We start from the raw sequence: 19,567 nt of genomic DNA on the forward strand, positions 1-19,567 counted from the left end.
TTTCCCTGCCTGTGGCTTCCCCTTTCCCCTATTAGGCCAGGCCAATTTGTGTACTTGATCTCTCCACTAAACTACCCTCCCAAGCCCATGGGATAGTGTTCTGTCTGCAGTCTCTCTATCCCAGGACTTATCACAACATCCGGCACATGACAGGTGCTCAGGACATGTTTGTGACACAAACTCAGGGACTCTGATGTTAATTTTTTTTTTTTTAATGCAGATAGGAGAGGGGAAAAAAAGAGACAAAAGGAGAAATTTTCATCTTATCCTACTCCAATTGTTCTCCCCAGAGGCAACCCCTGGGGACACGTTCTTGTGCATCCTCCTTTAGATACACAATGAATGTACAACTTCATATTCAATACAGCTATTTAGTCAATAGATGCTATGGAGAACATAAAGCAGAGAACTGGAGATGGCGAGTTGCAGTCCCAAACTGAAAGGTCAGGAAAGGCATCAATGAGGTGACATTTCTGCAAAGACCCTAAGGAGTCGAGGAAGAGAGCTGCACTGGTCTGAAGCAACCCAGGAAGCAGCTCAGGCCGAGGGAATAGCAGGTGATGAGGCCCCAAGCAGGGCTGCCCGGCCTATTTGTGGCAAGGAAGGTGAAACAGGGTGGCCAGCAGTGAAAACCGTTTGATGGGTGCAAGACTGCAGAGGACTTTATAAACCACTCTAAGGACTCAAGACTTACTTGAATAAGGGAAGGCACTAGAGTTCCTGATCGGGAGCTACAGAGGCTGACTAGCGGTTTTCAGAATTCACTTCTTTGGTCAAGAGCAGACTCATTATTTTTCGCAGTAGCTCAGTACTCCACTATGTGAAGGTGCCATCGTTTACCTGGGCCTTTCAAATGATGGACATTTGGTCTGTTTCCAATCTTTCGGACTCAAAGTACTCCAATGTTTCCTCCTTTCCATGAATTCCAGCTGACAATTTTCTGATCAAAACCTTTTTCTACAGTAACCCAACTCAATCTGTTCGTTTAAACAGGACATTTCTTCTTCATTAAAGAAACAACGTGATCTCACTGGTTCCGGGATTCCCAGCTCAGACCCCTAGCCTGAAGCTCTTTTTCCACTTCAGAAAGGTGCCCAGGTGAGCAAGTGGTTTAAAAAAATGGCCAGGAGCCCGATGGCCGTGCTTCCCATTTCACTTCTGCGAGGAGGGGTCGGCCGGGCCAAGGGCCTGAGAGTGTGTCCACGTCCTGGGACCAGGACTCAGGAGCCCACTAGCCTTCCGAGACAAACCGCTAGCCAACCCTGCTCCTCCAGGAACGCGTAACCTAAAAGAAGCTACACGGAAAGAGTGGACGCGGAACAACCTAGCAGAGTTGCCGGGTCGCCAGTCACGGACGTCGCAAAGACCCGCGCCTGCGCAGTGGCGCCCCGCGCGTGCCCGCGCCTGCCTTCCTTCCCACGACTTCCCCTCCGGCGCCTGCGCGCTAGGACCCACTCGCCGCAGGCCCGCGTAGCTGGAGACCTATTAGATAGCCTTTCTTACCAACTGAGATGGGACGAACTGGTTCGTACTTGAACCTGTTGTCTCTCCCTTCCCAGTCTATGAGACTAACTACAAACCTTTTAACCCAGTTCACCCTAGAAGGGAGACACTGGACCCTCGGGGCTTTAAGGGCGCTGGCGGGCACCCAGGTATCCAGGAGGGTTGTGGGCGGGATCACTCGGAGACCACGTGGAGAGCCTCCGCCAGTAGGAGCGCAGACCGCACTTTGCGGCTCGGCTTCAAATAAACTACCGTGAGGCCAGAGCGGCCTGTGGGGCCCCGCCCCCTTGCCTGGGTCTGGGGCCCCGCGAGACGGCGGGCGGGGTGGGGGCGCCGAGAGCGGGGGCGGGGCGCAGTGGTCGAGTGACGGCCCGCCTCACCTATTCGGGGCGCGGGCCGCGGCGCGGTGGGCCCCGCAGCCAATGGACGGGGGTGGGGGCGGGGGGCGGCTCGGCTGGCGGGGAGGGGGAGCCCGCGGCTGGGGGACGCGGGGGGAGGAGGGGGCGGGCTCCCAATCCGGTTCCATCCGGTTCTCCCACCGCCCCCGCCGCGGGTCCCAGCAGCTCGGGCGGCGGGAGGAGCGGCAGCGGCCAGGCAGCCCAGCTTCGCGAAGGCTCTCGGCGCGCCGCGGCCCGCAGGCACCCGGCACGCGCCCGCCCCGCCGCCACGATGCCCAAGAGGAAGGTGAGCGCCGGCCGCGGCCCGCACACGCCCCCTCCGCCGCCCGGGCCGGCCGCAGCGCCCCGCGAGGCCCAGGTCCCGGCCCCCGCCGCGCCATCGACGGGGCTGGGCTCCGGAGGCTCCCTGGCCCTGCGGCGGGCGGGTGGGCGGGCGCGCGGCGGCCCCGGGCGCGCCGTTCTGGAACGTTCGGCGGCCCGAGGAGCAGGGTGGGAGATTCGAACGCGGCGGCGGGAAGCCGCTGACGTCACGCGGCCGGGCATTGTTCTCGCGGGCGGGCGCGGGGCGCGGGCACTTTTGTTTGCGGGCTGCGCCCACTCGCCGTCTGCTTTTCCCGCAGGTCAGTTCCGCCGAAGGGGCGGCGAAGGAGGAGGTAAGTGCCCCGCTTCTCTCCCGGGGGTGGGTTCGGTTTGCACTGCATCCCTCATTCCTCGCTCATTTTCCTTTTTTTCCCCTAAAGCCCAAGAGGAGATCGGCGAGGTTGTCAGCTGTAAGTAAGGCGAGCCCCATAACCTTTCCTTTCCGTGGGATCTTACGCGAGGGGAAACTCAAGTGTTACCTTTGCCTTTCAGAAACCTGCTCCTGCAAAAGTGGAAACGAAGCCAAAAAAGGCGGCAGGAAAGGTAGGTTTCAAACTTACCTTCAGAGACCGCGGTGTCTTGGAAATGCTGCAGTGCTACCTAAGGCGCCCCACCGGCGAGCAAGATCTTGACTTTTGAGTGTCTCAAAATAATTTGCAGTTAAATGCCCTCGTCTCCCGGAAAGTCGAAGAAGTACTTATTTACCTACTTTTGTTTGTGGTTTAATAACTTAAGTAAACAGTATCTTTTCCTAGTCTGGGTGAAATACAGTGGATGTAGTCATCCTGGTTTATGGGAATATAATGTATCCCTTTAATACTGTTGTAGAATTTAGGAATAAACTTAAGACGGGTGAAAATACTAAATAATAGTTTTCGCTCACCAGGGAAATCCATTGTTTGTGTTGTGTACGTTATGGTTAGTGCTCCTCTGTTGGTTACATGCTTGTACTTCCTCTTTTGACAACAGCAAAGCTAGGACTGAGGCCAGGAGAAGGGGAGTATGTAAGTTTTGCATGTAAGTTTCGCAAGGCAAGGTAGGGGATCATGTGTACGGGGGTAGATAAAGAGTTGTGTTCCCTGGGAACAGGACTACCAGTATTCTAAAAGTATTTTATATACAGTTGTATGTATAGGAGTTCACTAAATTATTTTACCATAACAGGCTTTGAGTTAATTGTAGGTAGCATGATGGCTATTGCTCTAAAATAGATTCATGATGGCATTATTCACATTGCCGGTCTTTGGAATGAAGTTGTGCTTGGATATATGACGTTAAAACTTAAGTTGGAAGGGCAAAATACGTGTGTATTATTTGTTACTTTGTTTTTGGATATAGCATGGGAACCATCCTTTGTGAAGCTCTCATGTTCATTGTGGGGAGTTCATGGTGTGGTTAATTTCTGTTAACTCAGAGCTTAAGTGAGAGTTTGCTGTTAGACGTCTCCTCAAATAATCCTTAGCCTGATTACTCCTTTCTGAAAAGTGTAGGTGGAAGCTCAATCAAAAGTTTCCGCCCCCTTTTTTTTTTTTGTTTAAACGTTTTAAAGAGCTGAGGGTAAAAATCTTTTTTCCAGTAGAAAGTTGTGTTTTGTGATTTCTTTTTCTAACAGATCAAGGAAGGTATAGGTGTATGTAGTATAGAACTTCTCACACTAGGAAATAATGTAATCTGTACGAAAAATGAAGAGTACCCCAGAAACTTAACGGAGGGGAAAATAGTGGATCTTGTTGCAAGATGTCTGAGTGAACACCGTACTATTACACATCTTTTATTATTTGCCTTTTTTAATAAATCAGTTGGCTGAAATACTATGCCTATTTTCTCAGATTTTTTTCTTCCTATTTTCATTTACCTCTGTCTATATTTTGATCTGCTCTAAAAAAATTTTTTTTAATGAAACCAGTTCAGATTTTTAACTCCAGCTGAGTCTGGGACATCAGATGTAATCAACATTTTCTTTCACTCAGTGAGAGGCCAACAGGTAAGTCTTCAGTGTTCCTTGAGAAACAAACCTGTCAGTTCAGTTTTCCCAAAGGAAACATGATAGGGAAAGGGAGGAGCTATTTTTTTCCCCTTTAGTTTCTGTAATCTTTGTCTTTGTAATTGATTCATTTTAAAGGCTTAAACAGAAGGTAAAGCTTTTGATGTATTGATTACTATACTACAGACATGTTGATTTATCTCGCTTTCCAGCTATTAATAGTTAAAAGTCGTGTTATTTCAGTCCAGGATATTGCATATTTTGTTTTCACTTTTAAGATTTTACATTTTTATGTTACTGAGATAATGGTTACGAAATTAATGAGAAGTCTAAAGAAATCAGATTATAAATGGATCATTTTAAAGTACAGAAGCATTTGTGACACTTCATGGTAGCCATGTATGTAACAGTGTTGTCCCAACTATGTTTGTTTACATAAGGCGTTATTTATCTTAAAGATAATGAGTTTAGCGATAGTCCTCGTGCTGTCTTTATGTGTGAAATGCGTTGGTGCAGAATACATTGCACTGATTGTTCCCCCTCAGCATTGGAGGTGTGAGATCTCCTTGCGTGTGTTTGTGGCTGTTTAACTCAAGTATTGTTCTTACACAACTCACTGGTGGCCTTATTTCGACTGTTTTACTACGTTATCTATTTACAGGAAATAAACATTTGTTCAGTTTCTCTTTCCCCATTAATGTATGGTTTACAGAAATACTGTTTTATATCACATTAAAGTGCATTAACTTTTGAACCTCTTTTTATCATCGTACTAATACCTGTGCTTTTCAGATTCTTCAAACACCTAAATGAAAACGATAAACTCAAAATTGAGCCTTTTAGCTACTCATTATATGATATCAAGGGATTAACTGTAGCAGGATAGTCACCCTGACCTTACAACATGGTGCTTTTTTCAGGTGAATGGTCTTACTGTGAGGGTAAGCGTCTCGTCAGGACAGTGGTTATTTGACAATTTGATTATTATTTGGGCTCAAAAGAAGCTTAGGGGTGGGTAGGGTTTCAGTGGGGAAGAGATTCCTCCAGTGATTCTCCACCTCATTTGTTCTGTCCTGTGGAACCTCAGAGACTAGTGGGTGGTAGAGAAAGCAGAGAAGTAGTATTGCAGCTCAGGCTTCGGGTTTAATCGTAAGTCTGGTGAGGCTCGGTGTGCGGGCTCTGGTAGGGTTCTCCTTGGCAAACGTCGTCCTGATGACTGGGGGGGGGACCTTAAGGTGTGTCGTGTAATTCAGGCTGACCTAGGGTTAACATCGCAACTGTTGTGGATACATCTCTCTAGCAAGTCAGAAAATGTTAGTACGTGTAACATTGATACTTAAAATATAAACTCTTATTCTGTCATAGGATAAATCTTCAGACAAAAAAGTGCAAGCAAAAGGGAAAAGGGGAGCAAAGGGAAAACAGGCCGAGGTGGCTAACCAAGAGACTAGAGAAGATGTGCCTGCAGAAAACGGAGAAACTAAAAATGAGGAGGTCAGGAGTGTGTGTGTTTGTGTTACTAACCTTGGCTCAGAAGAGTGGGTAATAAATTGTATATTTTTATGTAGCAGACAAGGCAGTGTTTATCCTTTATAATGTTGAACATTTTTCTGGATAGTAACCCCAAGTGAGTGGACAGATGATTTTTTATGAGTTCATACTTGAAAATATATATATGTAAATGTCTTTTTTAAGCATCTACATTGTACACAGCATTTATTAATTTAATTCCTGGTGTGTATTTTACTAAATGGTATAACACATTTTTGTTTTTTTACATGACCTCAGGGTTTTGTTAAATATTCTAGTCCTTTTTTTTTTTTTTTTTTTTTCAAATTGCCATCTATAGAACTATTACTCTTGTTTGGTTTTTATATTCTGGATATTGCTTTTAAAAAATTTTGTAATCCATTTCCTTCATTTTCCATGTTTTTCCCCCTTTCATTTCTAATGAAGGTTTATTTTTCTTAGAAGTAGCCACTTAAGTAGGACTAAATAGTAACTAAGATCAAACAAAAAGATTGATGTCCTCAATCTTTATCCTTTTAAGCTATGAGAAAAAGAGGTCTTGTCTTAAAAAATAAGTCGTTTGCAAGGCTGCAAAAGGTTAACCTTTATGAAGCCAAGCCTTTTTTTAAAAAACCATTATATTTGCTAACCAGAAAATATAATTTAGGGTATTAACTTTTAGACTTTTATATTCATAGATCAGACTTTAAAGTAATCAACTATTTATTCCTGTGAAATTTGTAATCAGTTTACTTTTCATTTCTAGTTCTAATCACACATCAAATATGTGACATTAAGATGACATGAACTAATCCAGCTATAAGTGGAGAATTTGGCTTCTGTTATCTTTTGTTAAACTACAGTTGATTCTCTTTATTCATGATGGCTCTGTTCTGTAAGGTTGCTCTGAATATTGGGCAGTTGCACGTAGTAGAAATACAGGGTTTGATTCCTGAAATGTTCTGATGTTCTGATCACATTCTGTCAGCAGATCAGACCATAACCTTTTATGTGTGTTTCTGTTTAATAGAAGCTTTTGATAAGTTATGTTGAATTCAGGACCAACGGAAACAGCACTGTAACTCGTGCCTAAAAGAAGCTGTCCAACATTTATTTTCTCCACGCAGCACAGCACAGCTTTCTTGCATGTAGCAGTGCTAGACAGCACTACACTTGTCCACATTGTCAACCAAAAGCACAAAAACTGAAATGTGTGGCACTAAATAGTGCACAGGACACTTGTTTACAGCATTACAGCTGAAACAAGAAAGCAGAACAACCTCCGCTGGGAATGTACGTGTCAGGTGACTCACATTTTCTGCTGCCTGGTATCTGCACATGACCGTGGAAGTGTCATGAATATGGATTTAGGGGTTACAAATAAACGTTAGTGAGTAGGCGAATTTACAAGTGCAGGATCTACAAATAATGAGGATTGAATGTATTTCTAAGACAATAGTTACACTAAGTAAAACTTAACATTGTATTAAATGCTAAAATCCCTAACATAGCAATGATACAGAAGTCAAATGTTTGATCACTATTTCTCCTTTGATTTGCAGAGCCCAGCCTCTGATGAAGCAGGAGAGAAAGAAGCCAAGTCTGATTAATAGCATACACCTGGTCTTATCAGTGGTCCCTGTCTCCCTTCTTGTACAATCCAGAGGAATATTTTTATCAACTATTTTGTAAATGCAAGTTTTTTAGTAGCTCTAGAAACATTTTTAAGAAGGAGGGAATCCCACCTCATCCCATTTTTTAAGTGTAAATGCTTTTTTTTAAGAGGTGAAATCATTTGCTGGTTGTTTATTTTTTGATACAACCAGAAAATAGTGGGATATTGAATATGGGAGGCTTTGATTGTCTTCAGTGTCAGCTTAACATTCCATAGATGGGGGGTAGTTTTTATATCCTATAATACAGAGAGCATAATTAAATCGCAATTTGGAGTCAGTTGTGCATTTAATGTCTTGAACACTTTAAATTACTTCTCTTCCCATGTTGTTTTTGGTAGAATTGTTTCCTAAAGCAAACCACTCCTTGATCTTGGCTCTCCTCGTCGGAATTTTGTGCACTCTGTAACATCTTTGGTCGTGGTAGTCCAGTTTCCTAGTAACTTTGTTAATGTGCTGTGAACGATTGAAAATTTGAGTGTGTAGTGTATATGATATTAAATTGTGAATTGGTGGGACTTACGATGTAACAGCATATCAACATTGGATGATACTGGTACTTGATATCCTGTTAAGGAAAATTTGTTTCCAAATTTTCAGCTGGAAAGTCACTGGAATAACTGTTTGGAAAAGAATCACAACTACATGATTATTTTAGATTTTTGGTATGTGTGTTAAGAATTGTGTACAAATTGAAATGTCTGTACTGATCTTCAAAACAACCAATAAAATCTCAGTTGTGAAAGAATTTCTTGAAGCACATGAATTAAGTTCTGGTGTAAATTTTATTTTAAAGAATTTCCACATTTGTTTTTCCCCAAAATTTTGGAAGAGTGACATACTCATTTTTCTACAATACTTCTACAGTGTACTTTGAAGATGTTTGTGGGACTAACCTGTTTTAATGGGAAATCAATTCAGTGTCCTCTAAAGCAAAGTTACGTAATTATTCATTCTCCATATGAGGTGAGTTTATAAATACTGAGTAAGCTAGAACTAGACCTGCTGGGGTTGTATTTGCATACTGTTTTTTTGAGACTTGTTTTTGTGTGTGTTACACTTCCCTTTTGCCACCTAAGTAGTCTTTAGAGATGGTGGTGGACACCTGATTTGGCAAATGGAGAAATGGGCCAGAGGTGGCAGCTTACCTCGGTTACCGCTAAAGAGGGGAGGCCTTGGAACAAAGTTCAGATGTCTACCCTGGAAGTAATTGGCATGTACAAAGATGAGTCCTAGGGGGTCATAGAACTCTGCAAGGACGGTGAGCCACTGCAGTGACCGAGGCGAGCAGAGTAACGGGAAGCGTGGCATCTGAAACGTGACACTGCAGAAAAAAATGCGAAGATGTTCATTTGGATTGAACTGACACCCAGAGGGAGGCTTCGGCAACCCTTGGGGAATAGGGAAGTGCTGGGTGGTCATGAGGCTGTAGAGGGCCTGAAACTGATACACAGATTTTCCTTTAGTTTCTAAGTTTTGGAGGAATAGGTCAGTGAATATGAAAATTTAAACACGGATCTGGAGTATTTGCTGTGTGTTTGGATACTTCATGCAATTTTTTGGTACCAGGATTTCTAGCAATTATTTGTAGCAGTTAAAAGTATGCCCCCCCCCACCCACAAAAAAAAAAATGGGTAAAAAATAATGAATTTTAAACCTTGTAACCCAACTGGCAGTGTGTGCGCTGCCCAAGCATCCCACCACTAGGTTTGTGAGGAGTGTTTACAGTCACAAAGATTATCTTATTCTGAGCTTACTGCTAGCAGTACGTTTAAAGAGATTTATTAAATTTTTTCTTAAAAAATAGCACAACAGGGATTTTTGACTTTTAGATTGATACCTAAAAGATTCCTTTTTTTTTTTTTTTTGTAGAAAATTGGAATGACGTACTTGCCTTAAGCATTATCCTTTTATAATAAAATGAACCTTCAACTGGATGTTCTCAGCTGTCAGAAAACAATTACTTCTTTTAAAAAGTCAACGATGTTGAGGCATCTTTTCTGGGATCAGTACTTAGAAAAAGTTAATCTTCTGCCTTTTCAACAACTAGTTCTGAACAATGAGAGCTGTGTTAGAAACGGTCAAGTAGGTACCAGACATCCTGGAGGGACAAGGAACATAACTGTTTAGTAATGATGCTAACAAATCAGACAATCTCATTAGTTAACTAGAAAAACCAGTTAGCAAGAACCCTGCATTCTCTCGGCTTGTCAGAGGTTGAATTTGACCTTTTAATTGCGGATTAATCACAAGACGTAAGGCACAGAACCTGGTACCTGATTCAGAGATACCTGATGATCGTGGAACCCCAGAGAAGAGAAAAGATTGTTGTAGGAGTGTAGGGGAAGTGTGTAGAAGTGTGGGGACGCGGACAGGAATTCGGGGCATTAGGCAAGTGCAGGGAGGAGAAATTGTGTGTGTAATATTAGTACAGGAGCCATTCATACTGGGGGATTAACTCGAACACAAAAAAGCTAAAAACATCCAAAATTATAATTCACTCACTAGACTACTAATTAAGATGCTTTTTTCTCAGATTCTTTTCTATGCTTGTATGAATTTATGAAATTGGTGTCATATATTTTATTTTGTAATCTTTCTCAACTGTGAACTTTCCCCTAGGTCAATGAGTATACTTCCATTTGTAAGCACTGCACAGTATTTTATTTCAAGAACATAATTTGTCAGATGTTTAGACATTTTTTCCCATTATAACAAGCACTGTGAAACTAAAATATGGGATATTTCTATTAATTCTTATGGACACATTCCATATATTATCTGCCTATGACAATCCACAGTTGTTCCATGAGTGTGCAGTAAAAATACTTAATTGCAAGACAGTTCAGAATTTCAAAACATTAAGCTTAAGTAGGTGATGAAAAAAATATATATACGGAAAAAATTAAAAAATAAAAACATATAAAGTGGTTGATGAAGAGTCTTAAAGATAATGGGTTGCAGCTCGGTAACAAATTGGTTTTCAGATCATGAATGTTTAGGTTTATGTTTTTTAAAAACCTGAAAAATAAATGTAAAGTGAAATCATTTAATCCCAGGAGCTAAAATTAATAATTTTAAACATGTTCATTTTTTTCATACACATTTGCAGTTTTCTTTATTTGTAAAATATTTTAATGTTTGCTTAATAGTTTATTGTGTGACTATGCCATGATTTGGCAGTTTGGGTTTTTTCCCTCTGAGTTAGGGGTAATTTTACCCACATTCAGAAGCAGTACAGTATACTAAACCCCCATGTTCCAGTCAACCAGTCCCCAGAGCCATCAAACCATTGCCAATCTAGCCCATCCTTATCATTTTGAAGCAAATGAAAATGCATATTTTAAAAATAATACCTGTAAATAGGAAATTAAAACTGAACAGAATCACAGGAAACGAATGTCTACTTTGGTAAAAAAATTGTTAATTTATCTTTGAAGTTGTACATGTTTTGTCAGGGTTAGATTTAGATTCAATTTAACAAGAAGCTGCTATTTTTCCCAAAAAATCCAATGTGGTCAGTTCCACTTTTAGAATCAGTGTGTTACCTTCCAGATGCTGATTCCACATCCATTTAAAGAAAGTAAACGAGTATTTTGAAATTTTCAAGGGCATGGAAATGTACCATGTCATTAGAAAGTTATTGGGGAGAAGGAACCCCAGCTCAAGGATGCTAGGGACAGTCTCCACGTGGGGCACATGCAGATCTGATCAAGGATGGTTACCGCGGCTCCACTGCCATCTTGCTTGTAGATGACATGACCCCGCAATGGAAGGGGCACAAGACTGGTAACAGGGCTTAACTGAGGGGTAATCATGCCTTTCTCAGGGGTGCAAGGAGCTAAAGCAGTCCCTGCACACAGCGCCCAGTAAGGTGTCTGATACTATTCCTCCGTGATTTTCAGAGCGTGCGGTAACTAGATTCCTGGTGGGCCTGTCCCCTTTTACAACGATATATGTTGTTGAGAAAAGCCTTAGAAAATACATTTGATTTAACCGGCGTCAAGTTGAGCATGATAAACGAGAAAGCTTGCTCATAAGATCTGGCTGCAGTATCTTACTAGAATACAGCATTTGTTAAGTCTTTCAGCGTTTCCTTACATCCTTATTACTGTTGCGTTTTAGGTTTAATTCATAACTGCAAATTATGTTAATATTACATTTTATCTCTGAAAGCACTTTAGAAAATTCAAGTTGAAAAATGTATGAAAACTAATGATATATTCAAGTTATGTATGAAAATTTCTGAGCTAATCTGTTACGCATGATTCATAGAGAAGAAAAGCTGAAAACCTTGCATGCTTCGATGTGTCTGTCTAAGGAAGTGGCTGCATATTAAAATGTGCAAGATTATAATTTCCACCAGTGCTGATTGGGTTTTTCCCAAGAAATGTATTTAAAGGCAGTCTTAACTACTGCAGCATGTCTTCTCGCTTTCTGCTTCACTTCTTATTTCATTTATCTTTGAAGTCAAAGTGAACTAAATATTAAATACAACTATTTAACTGAACTAATATGAATGAAGTGATTTTTTAGATATCAGGATACACAGAGCCTGGATACTTAGCAAGGGAGCACACCGCTTTTCTGAACTTCTGGACTCAGAATGGGTCTTGGTCAGCATCAAAAATGAGCATTTTTCTCTACAAAGACTTGACCGGAGGACATAAGAGATCTGAATAAATGAGGAACATGATGTTCCTAAGAAGAGTCCATTTTTTTTGGAGAGGGCAGGTAGTTAGGATTTTGTTTTTTAATGGAGGTACTGGGAATGGAACCCAGGATCTCATGCATGCTAAGCACACACTCTACCACTGAGCTGTCCCCCTGCCCCACCTATGCTGTCTCTTCTTTGACTGAAGATAGGGTTATGTCACGATAAACCCATTGTAAGTTGAAAATATCAAAAAATCTCCAGCTACTCGATGTTGGGGAGGTATTTTTGAATGGGGGTTCTTTTTTATTTAATTCGTGACTGCTTTGGGGGCTATTTGCCAATTTATCCCCAGCTCTGCCAGGAAGACCTGGAAATAAAATAATGAGTGACCCTATGTCTTTCCTCAAATGGCATGAAAAGTGATTTATCAGTGGGGGGTTCCCTGGTAAAACTGGTGCAGGATGGGGGAGGCAGTCTGTGCACTCATGCAACATGGAGCTGTGAGGGTGACCCCCTGTGCCCGCCAAGGCTGTGAGATTCTTCAGTGAGCAGGCAAGCTCCCAGTCCTCTTCAGCTTACACCTGACTGAGAAGACCAGCAGGAGACAAATTAAAACTATGTACATGAGATAATTTCAGGAAGCCATGTTATGAAGACAACAAAAAGAGGGTAAGAAACTAGAAAATGGAGTGATGTTATTTAGCATAGTGTGTTTAGGGAAAATTGCTCGGGGACGATGTCATCTCTGAAGAGACACAAATAGAGGAAAGGATCCCCCCATGTGAAGGTCTGCAGGTTGAGCATTCTGATCAGAAGAAACAGCAAGAATAGCAAATGCAAAGGCCCTGAGGTAGACATGAGCTGGGTTTAATGAAGGAAGTAAAGGCAGGCTGAAGCAGGGTTAGGAAGAGCAGGAGGGGCTGGGAAAAATAGGTACGTAGGAGACAGATCACAAAAGACGATTTGGGTTTTATTGTGGGTACAGTGGGAAAGCGTTGTGAACAAGGAATCAACCAGTGTGCTCTGGCTGACAGTTCTGAAAGCTACCTCTGGCTACTGGAACCTGGTGCCTTAAAACAACACAAGTTTATCATCTTACAGTTCTGGAGGACAGAAGTCTGAGCCGTGTCTCACGGGGCTAAAACCAAGGTGTCAGCAGGACTACGTTCCTTCTGGAGACTCTAGGGGAGGCTCTGTTTCCTCGACTTTTCCAGCTTCTGGGGGTCGCCTGCCTTCCTCGGCTTGTGTACCACCCCCTCCAACAAGTGCATCACCTTGTGCACTGTTTCTGTTGTCACATCGCTTTCTCCACCTCTGACCCTCCTGCCTCCTGAATTTCCCCGTCTCAAGTCCTTAATCCCACCTGCAAATCCATTTTGTCGTGTAAGGATAACAAAGTCACAGATTCCAGGGATCTGGATGTGGACTCCTTCGTGGGCCGTCATCTGCCAATGACACAGAACAAAAGCGGAAGCGAGGCCATGCAGGAGGCCGAGAGGGGTGATGGTTTGCACCTTGGAGAGCGCAGTGAAGGCGGGCGGCGGGAGGCTCAGATTCGGGTGCTTTGATGGGTCTCCCTCTCAGGGCACCTTTCCTCTGGCATTTCTTTAGTCTACATGTTTAGCAGGGGGTAGGCCTGGAGTTTTAGCCCCAGTAGACAAAGGGCTCTGGTTGACAGCTTCAGTTCTTGCCAGGTCCAGTTAACCAATGCATCTTCTAGCAGAAAAGGTAAAGAGGATGAAACTTTGTTTCAAGAAAGTTATAAGGCGGTAGACAGTAACAGTCTACTCTCAAACAACAGAACTGAAAATTGTCTTCACTGCAGTATTTAAAGACCCTGCCCCTAAAAGGATTCAAGGGGGACAGGGTAAATTGTGCAACAAGTCTTCCTTTATCTGGAGATTCACATATGCAGATATACTTCTATAATTTTTTTTTTTTGGCAGGGGGTGTGATTAGGTTTATTTATTTATTTTTAATAGAGGTACTGGGGATTGAACCCAGGACCTCGTGCATGCCAAGCACACACTCTACCTCTGAGCTATACCCTCCCCTGACATATGCAGATATTTTAATTTTATTTTGAAGGAAACAAAATACAGAGTCTTCTCTCCTCACCAGGTTTGCCCTGGTGACCTCATTCTTGTTTCTAGGTCTTTCCTCAGGCTTTTTCTCCCACCAGGAAAGCACTTGATTTGCTCGGTCTGAATTCTACTCTTCGTGTAAAATCACCCCCACCCCAGGAAGCCTCCTTAGATTTTTGCGGTCCACATCAAGGGCTATCTTCTTTGAACTCTTACGTTTAGTCACCAATGACAGTATAAAGGCTCCCATTCGTTGTTCACCTGCCGTGTCTTTAATATACTCTAAGTGTACTGCCTGATGTGGTTCTCACAAAACCCTGCAAAAGAAGAACCATGTCTGCATAGCAGCTGAGAAAACCGTAGCCGGTACAGATTAAACTCGGTAGGGAGCTGGATGGCTAGGATTTCTTTTTCTGATTTTTTATTCTATTCTTTTATTTATTTTATTCTATTAATTAATCAATTAATTTTAAAATTGAAGTATAGTTGATTTCCAATATTGTGTTAGCCTCTAATGTACAGCACAGGGATTCTGTTACACCTATACATACACGTTCTTTTTCAGATTCTTTTCCATTATAGGTTATTACAAGCTACTGAATATAGGTCCCTGTGCTGTACAGTAGGACCTTGTTGTTTATCTATTTTGTATATAGTAGTGTGTATCTGCTAAACCCAACTTCCTGATTTATCCCTCCCCCACCCCTCTCCCCTTTGATAACCATAAATTTGTTTTCTATGTCTGTGAATCTGTTTCTGTTTTGTAAATAAGATCATTTGTGTCCTTTCTTTAGATTCCACTGCATGGCTAGAATTTGAACTCAGTTTCATCTGGCTAAATGTTAACCTTACAATAAAAGTTCAGTTACATTTCCCCAATGTGTGGTACAATTTTTGTCACAACATGTTATTATGAAATTTTCAGATATACAGAAAAGTTGACAATCTTATAGAGAACGTCCATGTACCCACCACCTAGATTCCCCAATTTATATTTTCACTATCCTTGTTTTATTCCATATCTTTATGTCCATCTACCCGTCCCTCCCTCCACACAACAATTCATCTTATTTTTTTCATTTATCTCAGGGTAAGTTGCAGACATCAGTACACTTCCCCCTAATATTTCAGCATGTACATTATTAAATGAGAGTTCAAGATTTGTTTACAGTTCTATTTTTTTCTTTTGAGGTTAAATTTGCATCTGATGAAATGTACAAATCACAGGTGTACTGCTGAGACACAGCTGTGTAACCCAAATTCTTATCAAGAAAAAGAAAATCACCGTCACCCCTGAGGTCCCCTCATGGCCTCCCCTCGTCCACAACAGATCAGCTGTGCCTCTTTCAGAACTTCACATAAATGGAACCATGTGATGTGCACTCTTGTAACAGGCTTCCTTCACTCAGAGGACTGTTGTTGAGAGGCATCCATGTTATTGCATGCCCCAGCTGTTCATTACTTTTTACTATTGAGCAGAAATCCAATATATGAGAAGACCACAATTTGTTTATCCATTTTCCTATTGATGGACAGCTGGGCTTTTTCTATTCGCTGGCTCTTATGAGTAAAGCTGCAGTGACCCGTTTGGTACAAAGGGTTTTTTTTGTGGGCACGTTTTAATTTCTCTCAGATAAACATGATACAATTTTGAGTTCCTGAGTTTCTGTCATTATGGACTAAGTTGGAGACAGTGGTGTATTTTTAGAAAGGTAAAAATGTGGCTCTTATTAGTAGGGAAACTATTTGTTTCAACCAGTAAACCAGGAAGGGCTATTGTGTTCAAAGTGAGGACAGCAAGAGCGTGTGTTGAATTCCTGTGACGGATGAGGCACTGTTCAGAGCACCTGAGTTCACAACAGTGAGAATACACACTCCTTACTACCAGGTGGGAACCTGTCTGCTTTCCACACCTCTTCATCCTCCGAGCTTAGAACCACACATTATAGACACGCAACAACTTATTGAGTGAAACAAATGGGAGATTAGTGTTACTCAAACAGGCTTGGCAGAGACATGTCCTAAATTACGTGTATTTAAAACACCTGTCCAAACATGCTATGCTTTTAGATCTTTGAGACTCTGGGAAATGACTTTGATTATATTTATCTCCATTCTAGAAGTTTTAAGAATTGACTGAGGAATTCAGCAGTACTTTTTTCCCTCTCTTAATGGAGGTACTGGGGATTGAACCTGGGACCTTGCGCATGCTAAGCACATGCTTTACCACTGAGCTATACCCCCACCCTCCTCTTTTCTCTTTTGTTTTTTTTTAAACAATTTTTCTTGTTTTTTGTTTGTTTTTTCTTCATTTTTTGTTTTTCTATTTTGGGGGGTTGTTTATTTTTATTCATTTTTATTTTTGTTTTTTTTTAATTAAAAAATTTTTTTCAGCAGTACTCTGTAAGTTGAAATGTATTATTTCTCATGTGCCTGTAATGCCATTTTTTAGTACCTACCCTAAATAAACACAAGAGAACACAAGGATGGAAGACAAAGGTTATTAATGGCAGAAATGTTTGCGGGATTTTTTTATGTAGAAATTGACAGGTTGCTTCTAAAAATTGTATATAAGAGCAAAGGAAGTAAAATAATGAAAACCACTTGGGAAATAAAAAAACAAAGTTGGAGGGTTTACATTACCTGACTTCAAGACTTCCTATAGTAAATTGTCATAATTGAGACAGTGTGGTATTTGTGAAAGGACAGACACCGAGATCAATGGAACAGAGTAGAGAAGCCAGGAAGAGACTCATACAGATATGGCCAATTGATCTGCAATGAAGGTGCAAAGGAAATTTATGCAGAAAAATAGTCTTCAAAACTGGTGCTACAATTGGATATCCATACACTAAAACACCTCACATTGTATGTAAAAAATAGCCCAAAATGGAAAATAAATTTAAATGTAAAACCTAAAACTATAGAAGGTCTAGGAGAAATGTTTATATTATATTCTTAAGTTAGGTGGATTTTATAGATATCAAAAAATGTTAAATAGCATTGTTCATAATATACAAATTGGCAATTTTCAACAATTGGAGAGATTTGAATATATGCTGCCAAGAAGATAACCTTGAAAAATTATTGCATTTTCTTGGGGGTCATCATGGTACTGTGATTATGTACGACTGTGTCCTTATTCTTAGTAGGGGCATATTAAATTACCTGAGGTGAAAAGTCATAATGTGTACAACTTGATTTCAAATGTGTCAGATAAACAAATGAATCAAAGCAAATGTGGCACAATTGGTGAACTCCATGAAGGACATTTAAGATTTCTTTGTACCAGTCTTTCAACTTTTCTATAGGCCTGAGAATGTCAAGATAAAAATTTGAAGTGGAAAAGTGCAAAACAACAGTCAAAGAAGAGCATCACTTGGTTAATAAAAGACTGTTGTGCTTGTGCTTTGACGTTGTTAAACTCGGTGTGGCATTTATTTGGAATCTTGAAATAAATATTTTTTTTAAGTGTGGATACTTTTGCTGAAGCATCTAAATTTAGATCACAGGGTAGCCATGGAGAAATATTTGCCCTTTGAATCAGACGTTGAGAAGGTAGAGTTGATTTTGGCAGGGTATGTTTGCCTACTGGCTAGAAGAACATGTTCTCCCCATGCTAATCATGTTTGAATTTTACAGTACAACTATTCAGAAGATCTATCTACTGTTTACCTAATAATTTGGAGTTAGGACAGAAACTGTCACTCTTCTGCAAGCAAGAGGAATCTAATAGATGGTGCTCGCTTCGGCAGCACATACACTAACACTGGAACAATGCAGAGGAGGTTAGCTTGGCCCCTGCATAAGGATGACATGCAATTTCATGAAGCATTCCATATTTATAAAAATAATGAAAAGATGGAGTAACGATAGAAAACTGAATAGAGAGGGTGAGATGTGTGCCTAGTCTTGGGAACACAGAAAGAATCTAAGTATCTCTGCATATGAGGAGGAGCAGAAGGCAGACTAGAGAATGTGTGAATGGAGTCAAAAGAAAGGGGCTTACGAAAAAAAGACAAAGGGTTTTATGGGGGAGGGGAGGTTGTTTCAAACAACGTGTAAATTTATTGTAGATGGTTTTGAAGACATAGGAAAGCACAAAGAAGAAAACAAAACCACCAACATCCTACACGGAGGTTAGGACTTGATTGCTTGCGGGCTGTTTTTCTCCACATTAATAGGGATTATGATGATGGCGAGCAAAGGCTTATCGTGGGATCTAAAGAAACAAAACAAACACACATAACACAACAGAAACAGATCACAGATACAGAGGACAAACAGGTGGTTGCTGGAGAGGAGGGCTGGGGGGATGAGTGAAATAGGTGAGGGAGATTAAGAGGTACAAACTTCCAGTTACAAAAGAGATGAAATAGTCAATAATGTAATAACTTTGCATGGTGACAGATGATTACCAGACTCATCATGTAATGTACAAACATCAAATCACTATGTCATAACCTGAAACAAATAAAACATTGTAAGGCAATTATACTTCAGTTTTAAAAAGTAAAAAAAAAAAATAAGATCAAATAATGTTTTCACATCATATTGCCTTTGACTTCATAAAAATAAACAGCCTTGGCGGGGGCATGGGTATAGCTCAGTGGTAGAGCACATGTTTAGCGCGCATGAGGTCCTGGGTTCAATCCCCAGTACCTCCTTTAAAAAAAAATCATTATTACTCAGAGGGAAAAAAACGAGTTTATTGTTCACTTGCTATGTGCCAAGTACTATTTTAAGCAGGTACCTGTATTTTCTAAGTGCGTATGACAGCTCTGCGAGGCGTCACTCCCTCACTGACAGCATAGGCACCACGTTCACCCAACATGACTCGTACGAGCCCAGAGTCATTTGGCCCATGTAATGGGCCAACTCGTCTGACCACAAAGCCACTTTTATGGCACCAGGCTTTTTGTCCTACAGAAATGCATACGAGATTTTTGATGTTATCACTACCTTAAATCTGCATGTAATAATCCTCTTTTACTATTTCAACAAAGCTAATTATCCTTATGAGTGACACATTTGGACCAAAAGCACATTCTTTGAGCATTTAAGTTAGTAATAGGATCAATGGGCTAACTCAACAAAATTTTGAGTGTCTTATAGTCTAGGCATATTATTTCTTTTAATTCTTATGAAAATCCATGTGAAAGTATTATACTTTCCATTTTTCAGATGAAGTGAAGGAATTTTCCCTAAGGGATGCCAGTTTATAAAGGGGCAGCGATGTGGTGGCTTTGTAATGGGCTAACTCGAGCTGAAGTGCATTTCCCAGAATTCCCCCTCAGTTAGGCTGGGCTATGAGAGACATTTTGCATCAGATTGGGAAGGCAGGAGTGGAGTCAGGGCCCAGTGGTGGTTTACACTCAGCAGGCCTGTGCGGGGCATGC

At 41.2% G+C, this 19,567-nt stretch overlaps 1 protein-coding gene and 1 non-coding gene across 3 annotated transcripts; both read left to right on the forward strand.

Annotated features, from left to right (window-relative positions):
* The first annotated feature begins 2,031 nt into the window (after positions 1 to 2,031).
* Positions 2,032 to 8,175, forward strand: HMGN1 (high mobility group nucleosome binding domain 1). 2 transcript variants are annotated; one of them, XM_074353950.1, is made up of 6 exons: positions 2,032 to 2,187; positions 2,522 to 2,554; positions 2,642 to 2,671; positions 2,754 to 2,804; positions 5,611 to 5,739; positions 7,317 to 8,175. In XM_074353950.1, the coding sequence occupies exons 1-6, from the start codon at positions 2,173 to 2,175 to the stop codon at positions 7,362 to 7,364; spliced, it is 306 nt and encodes a 101-aa protein (XP_074210051.1). In that variant the 5' UTR covers positions 2,032 to 2,172; the 3' UTR covers positions 7,365 to 8,175. The 2 variants fall into 2 exon arrangements, with proteins under 2 accessions (XP_074210051.1, XP_074210095.1); XM_074353994.1 differs by lacking the exon at positions 2,642 to 2,671.
* A 9,732-nt stretch (positions 8,176 to 17,907) lies between these two features.
* LOC123612887 (U6 spliceosomal RNA) lies at positions 17,908 to 18,014 on the forward strand. Its single transcript, XR_006720156.1, has one exon. It is a non-coding gene; the product is annotated as a U6 spliceosomal RNA (small nuclear RNA).
* Positions 18,015 to 19,567: the final 1,553 nt, after the last annotated feature.

This window comes from Camelus bactrianus, chromosome 1, assembly GCF_048773025.1.
Source record: "Camelus bactrianus isolate YW-2024 breed Bactrian camel chromosome 1, ASM4877302v1, whole genome shotgun sequence".
NCBI classification, from domain to species: Eukaryota; Metazoa; Chordata; class Mammalia; order Artiodactyla; family Camelidae; genus Camelus; species Camelus bactrianus.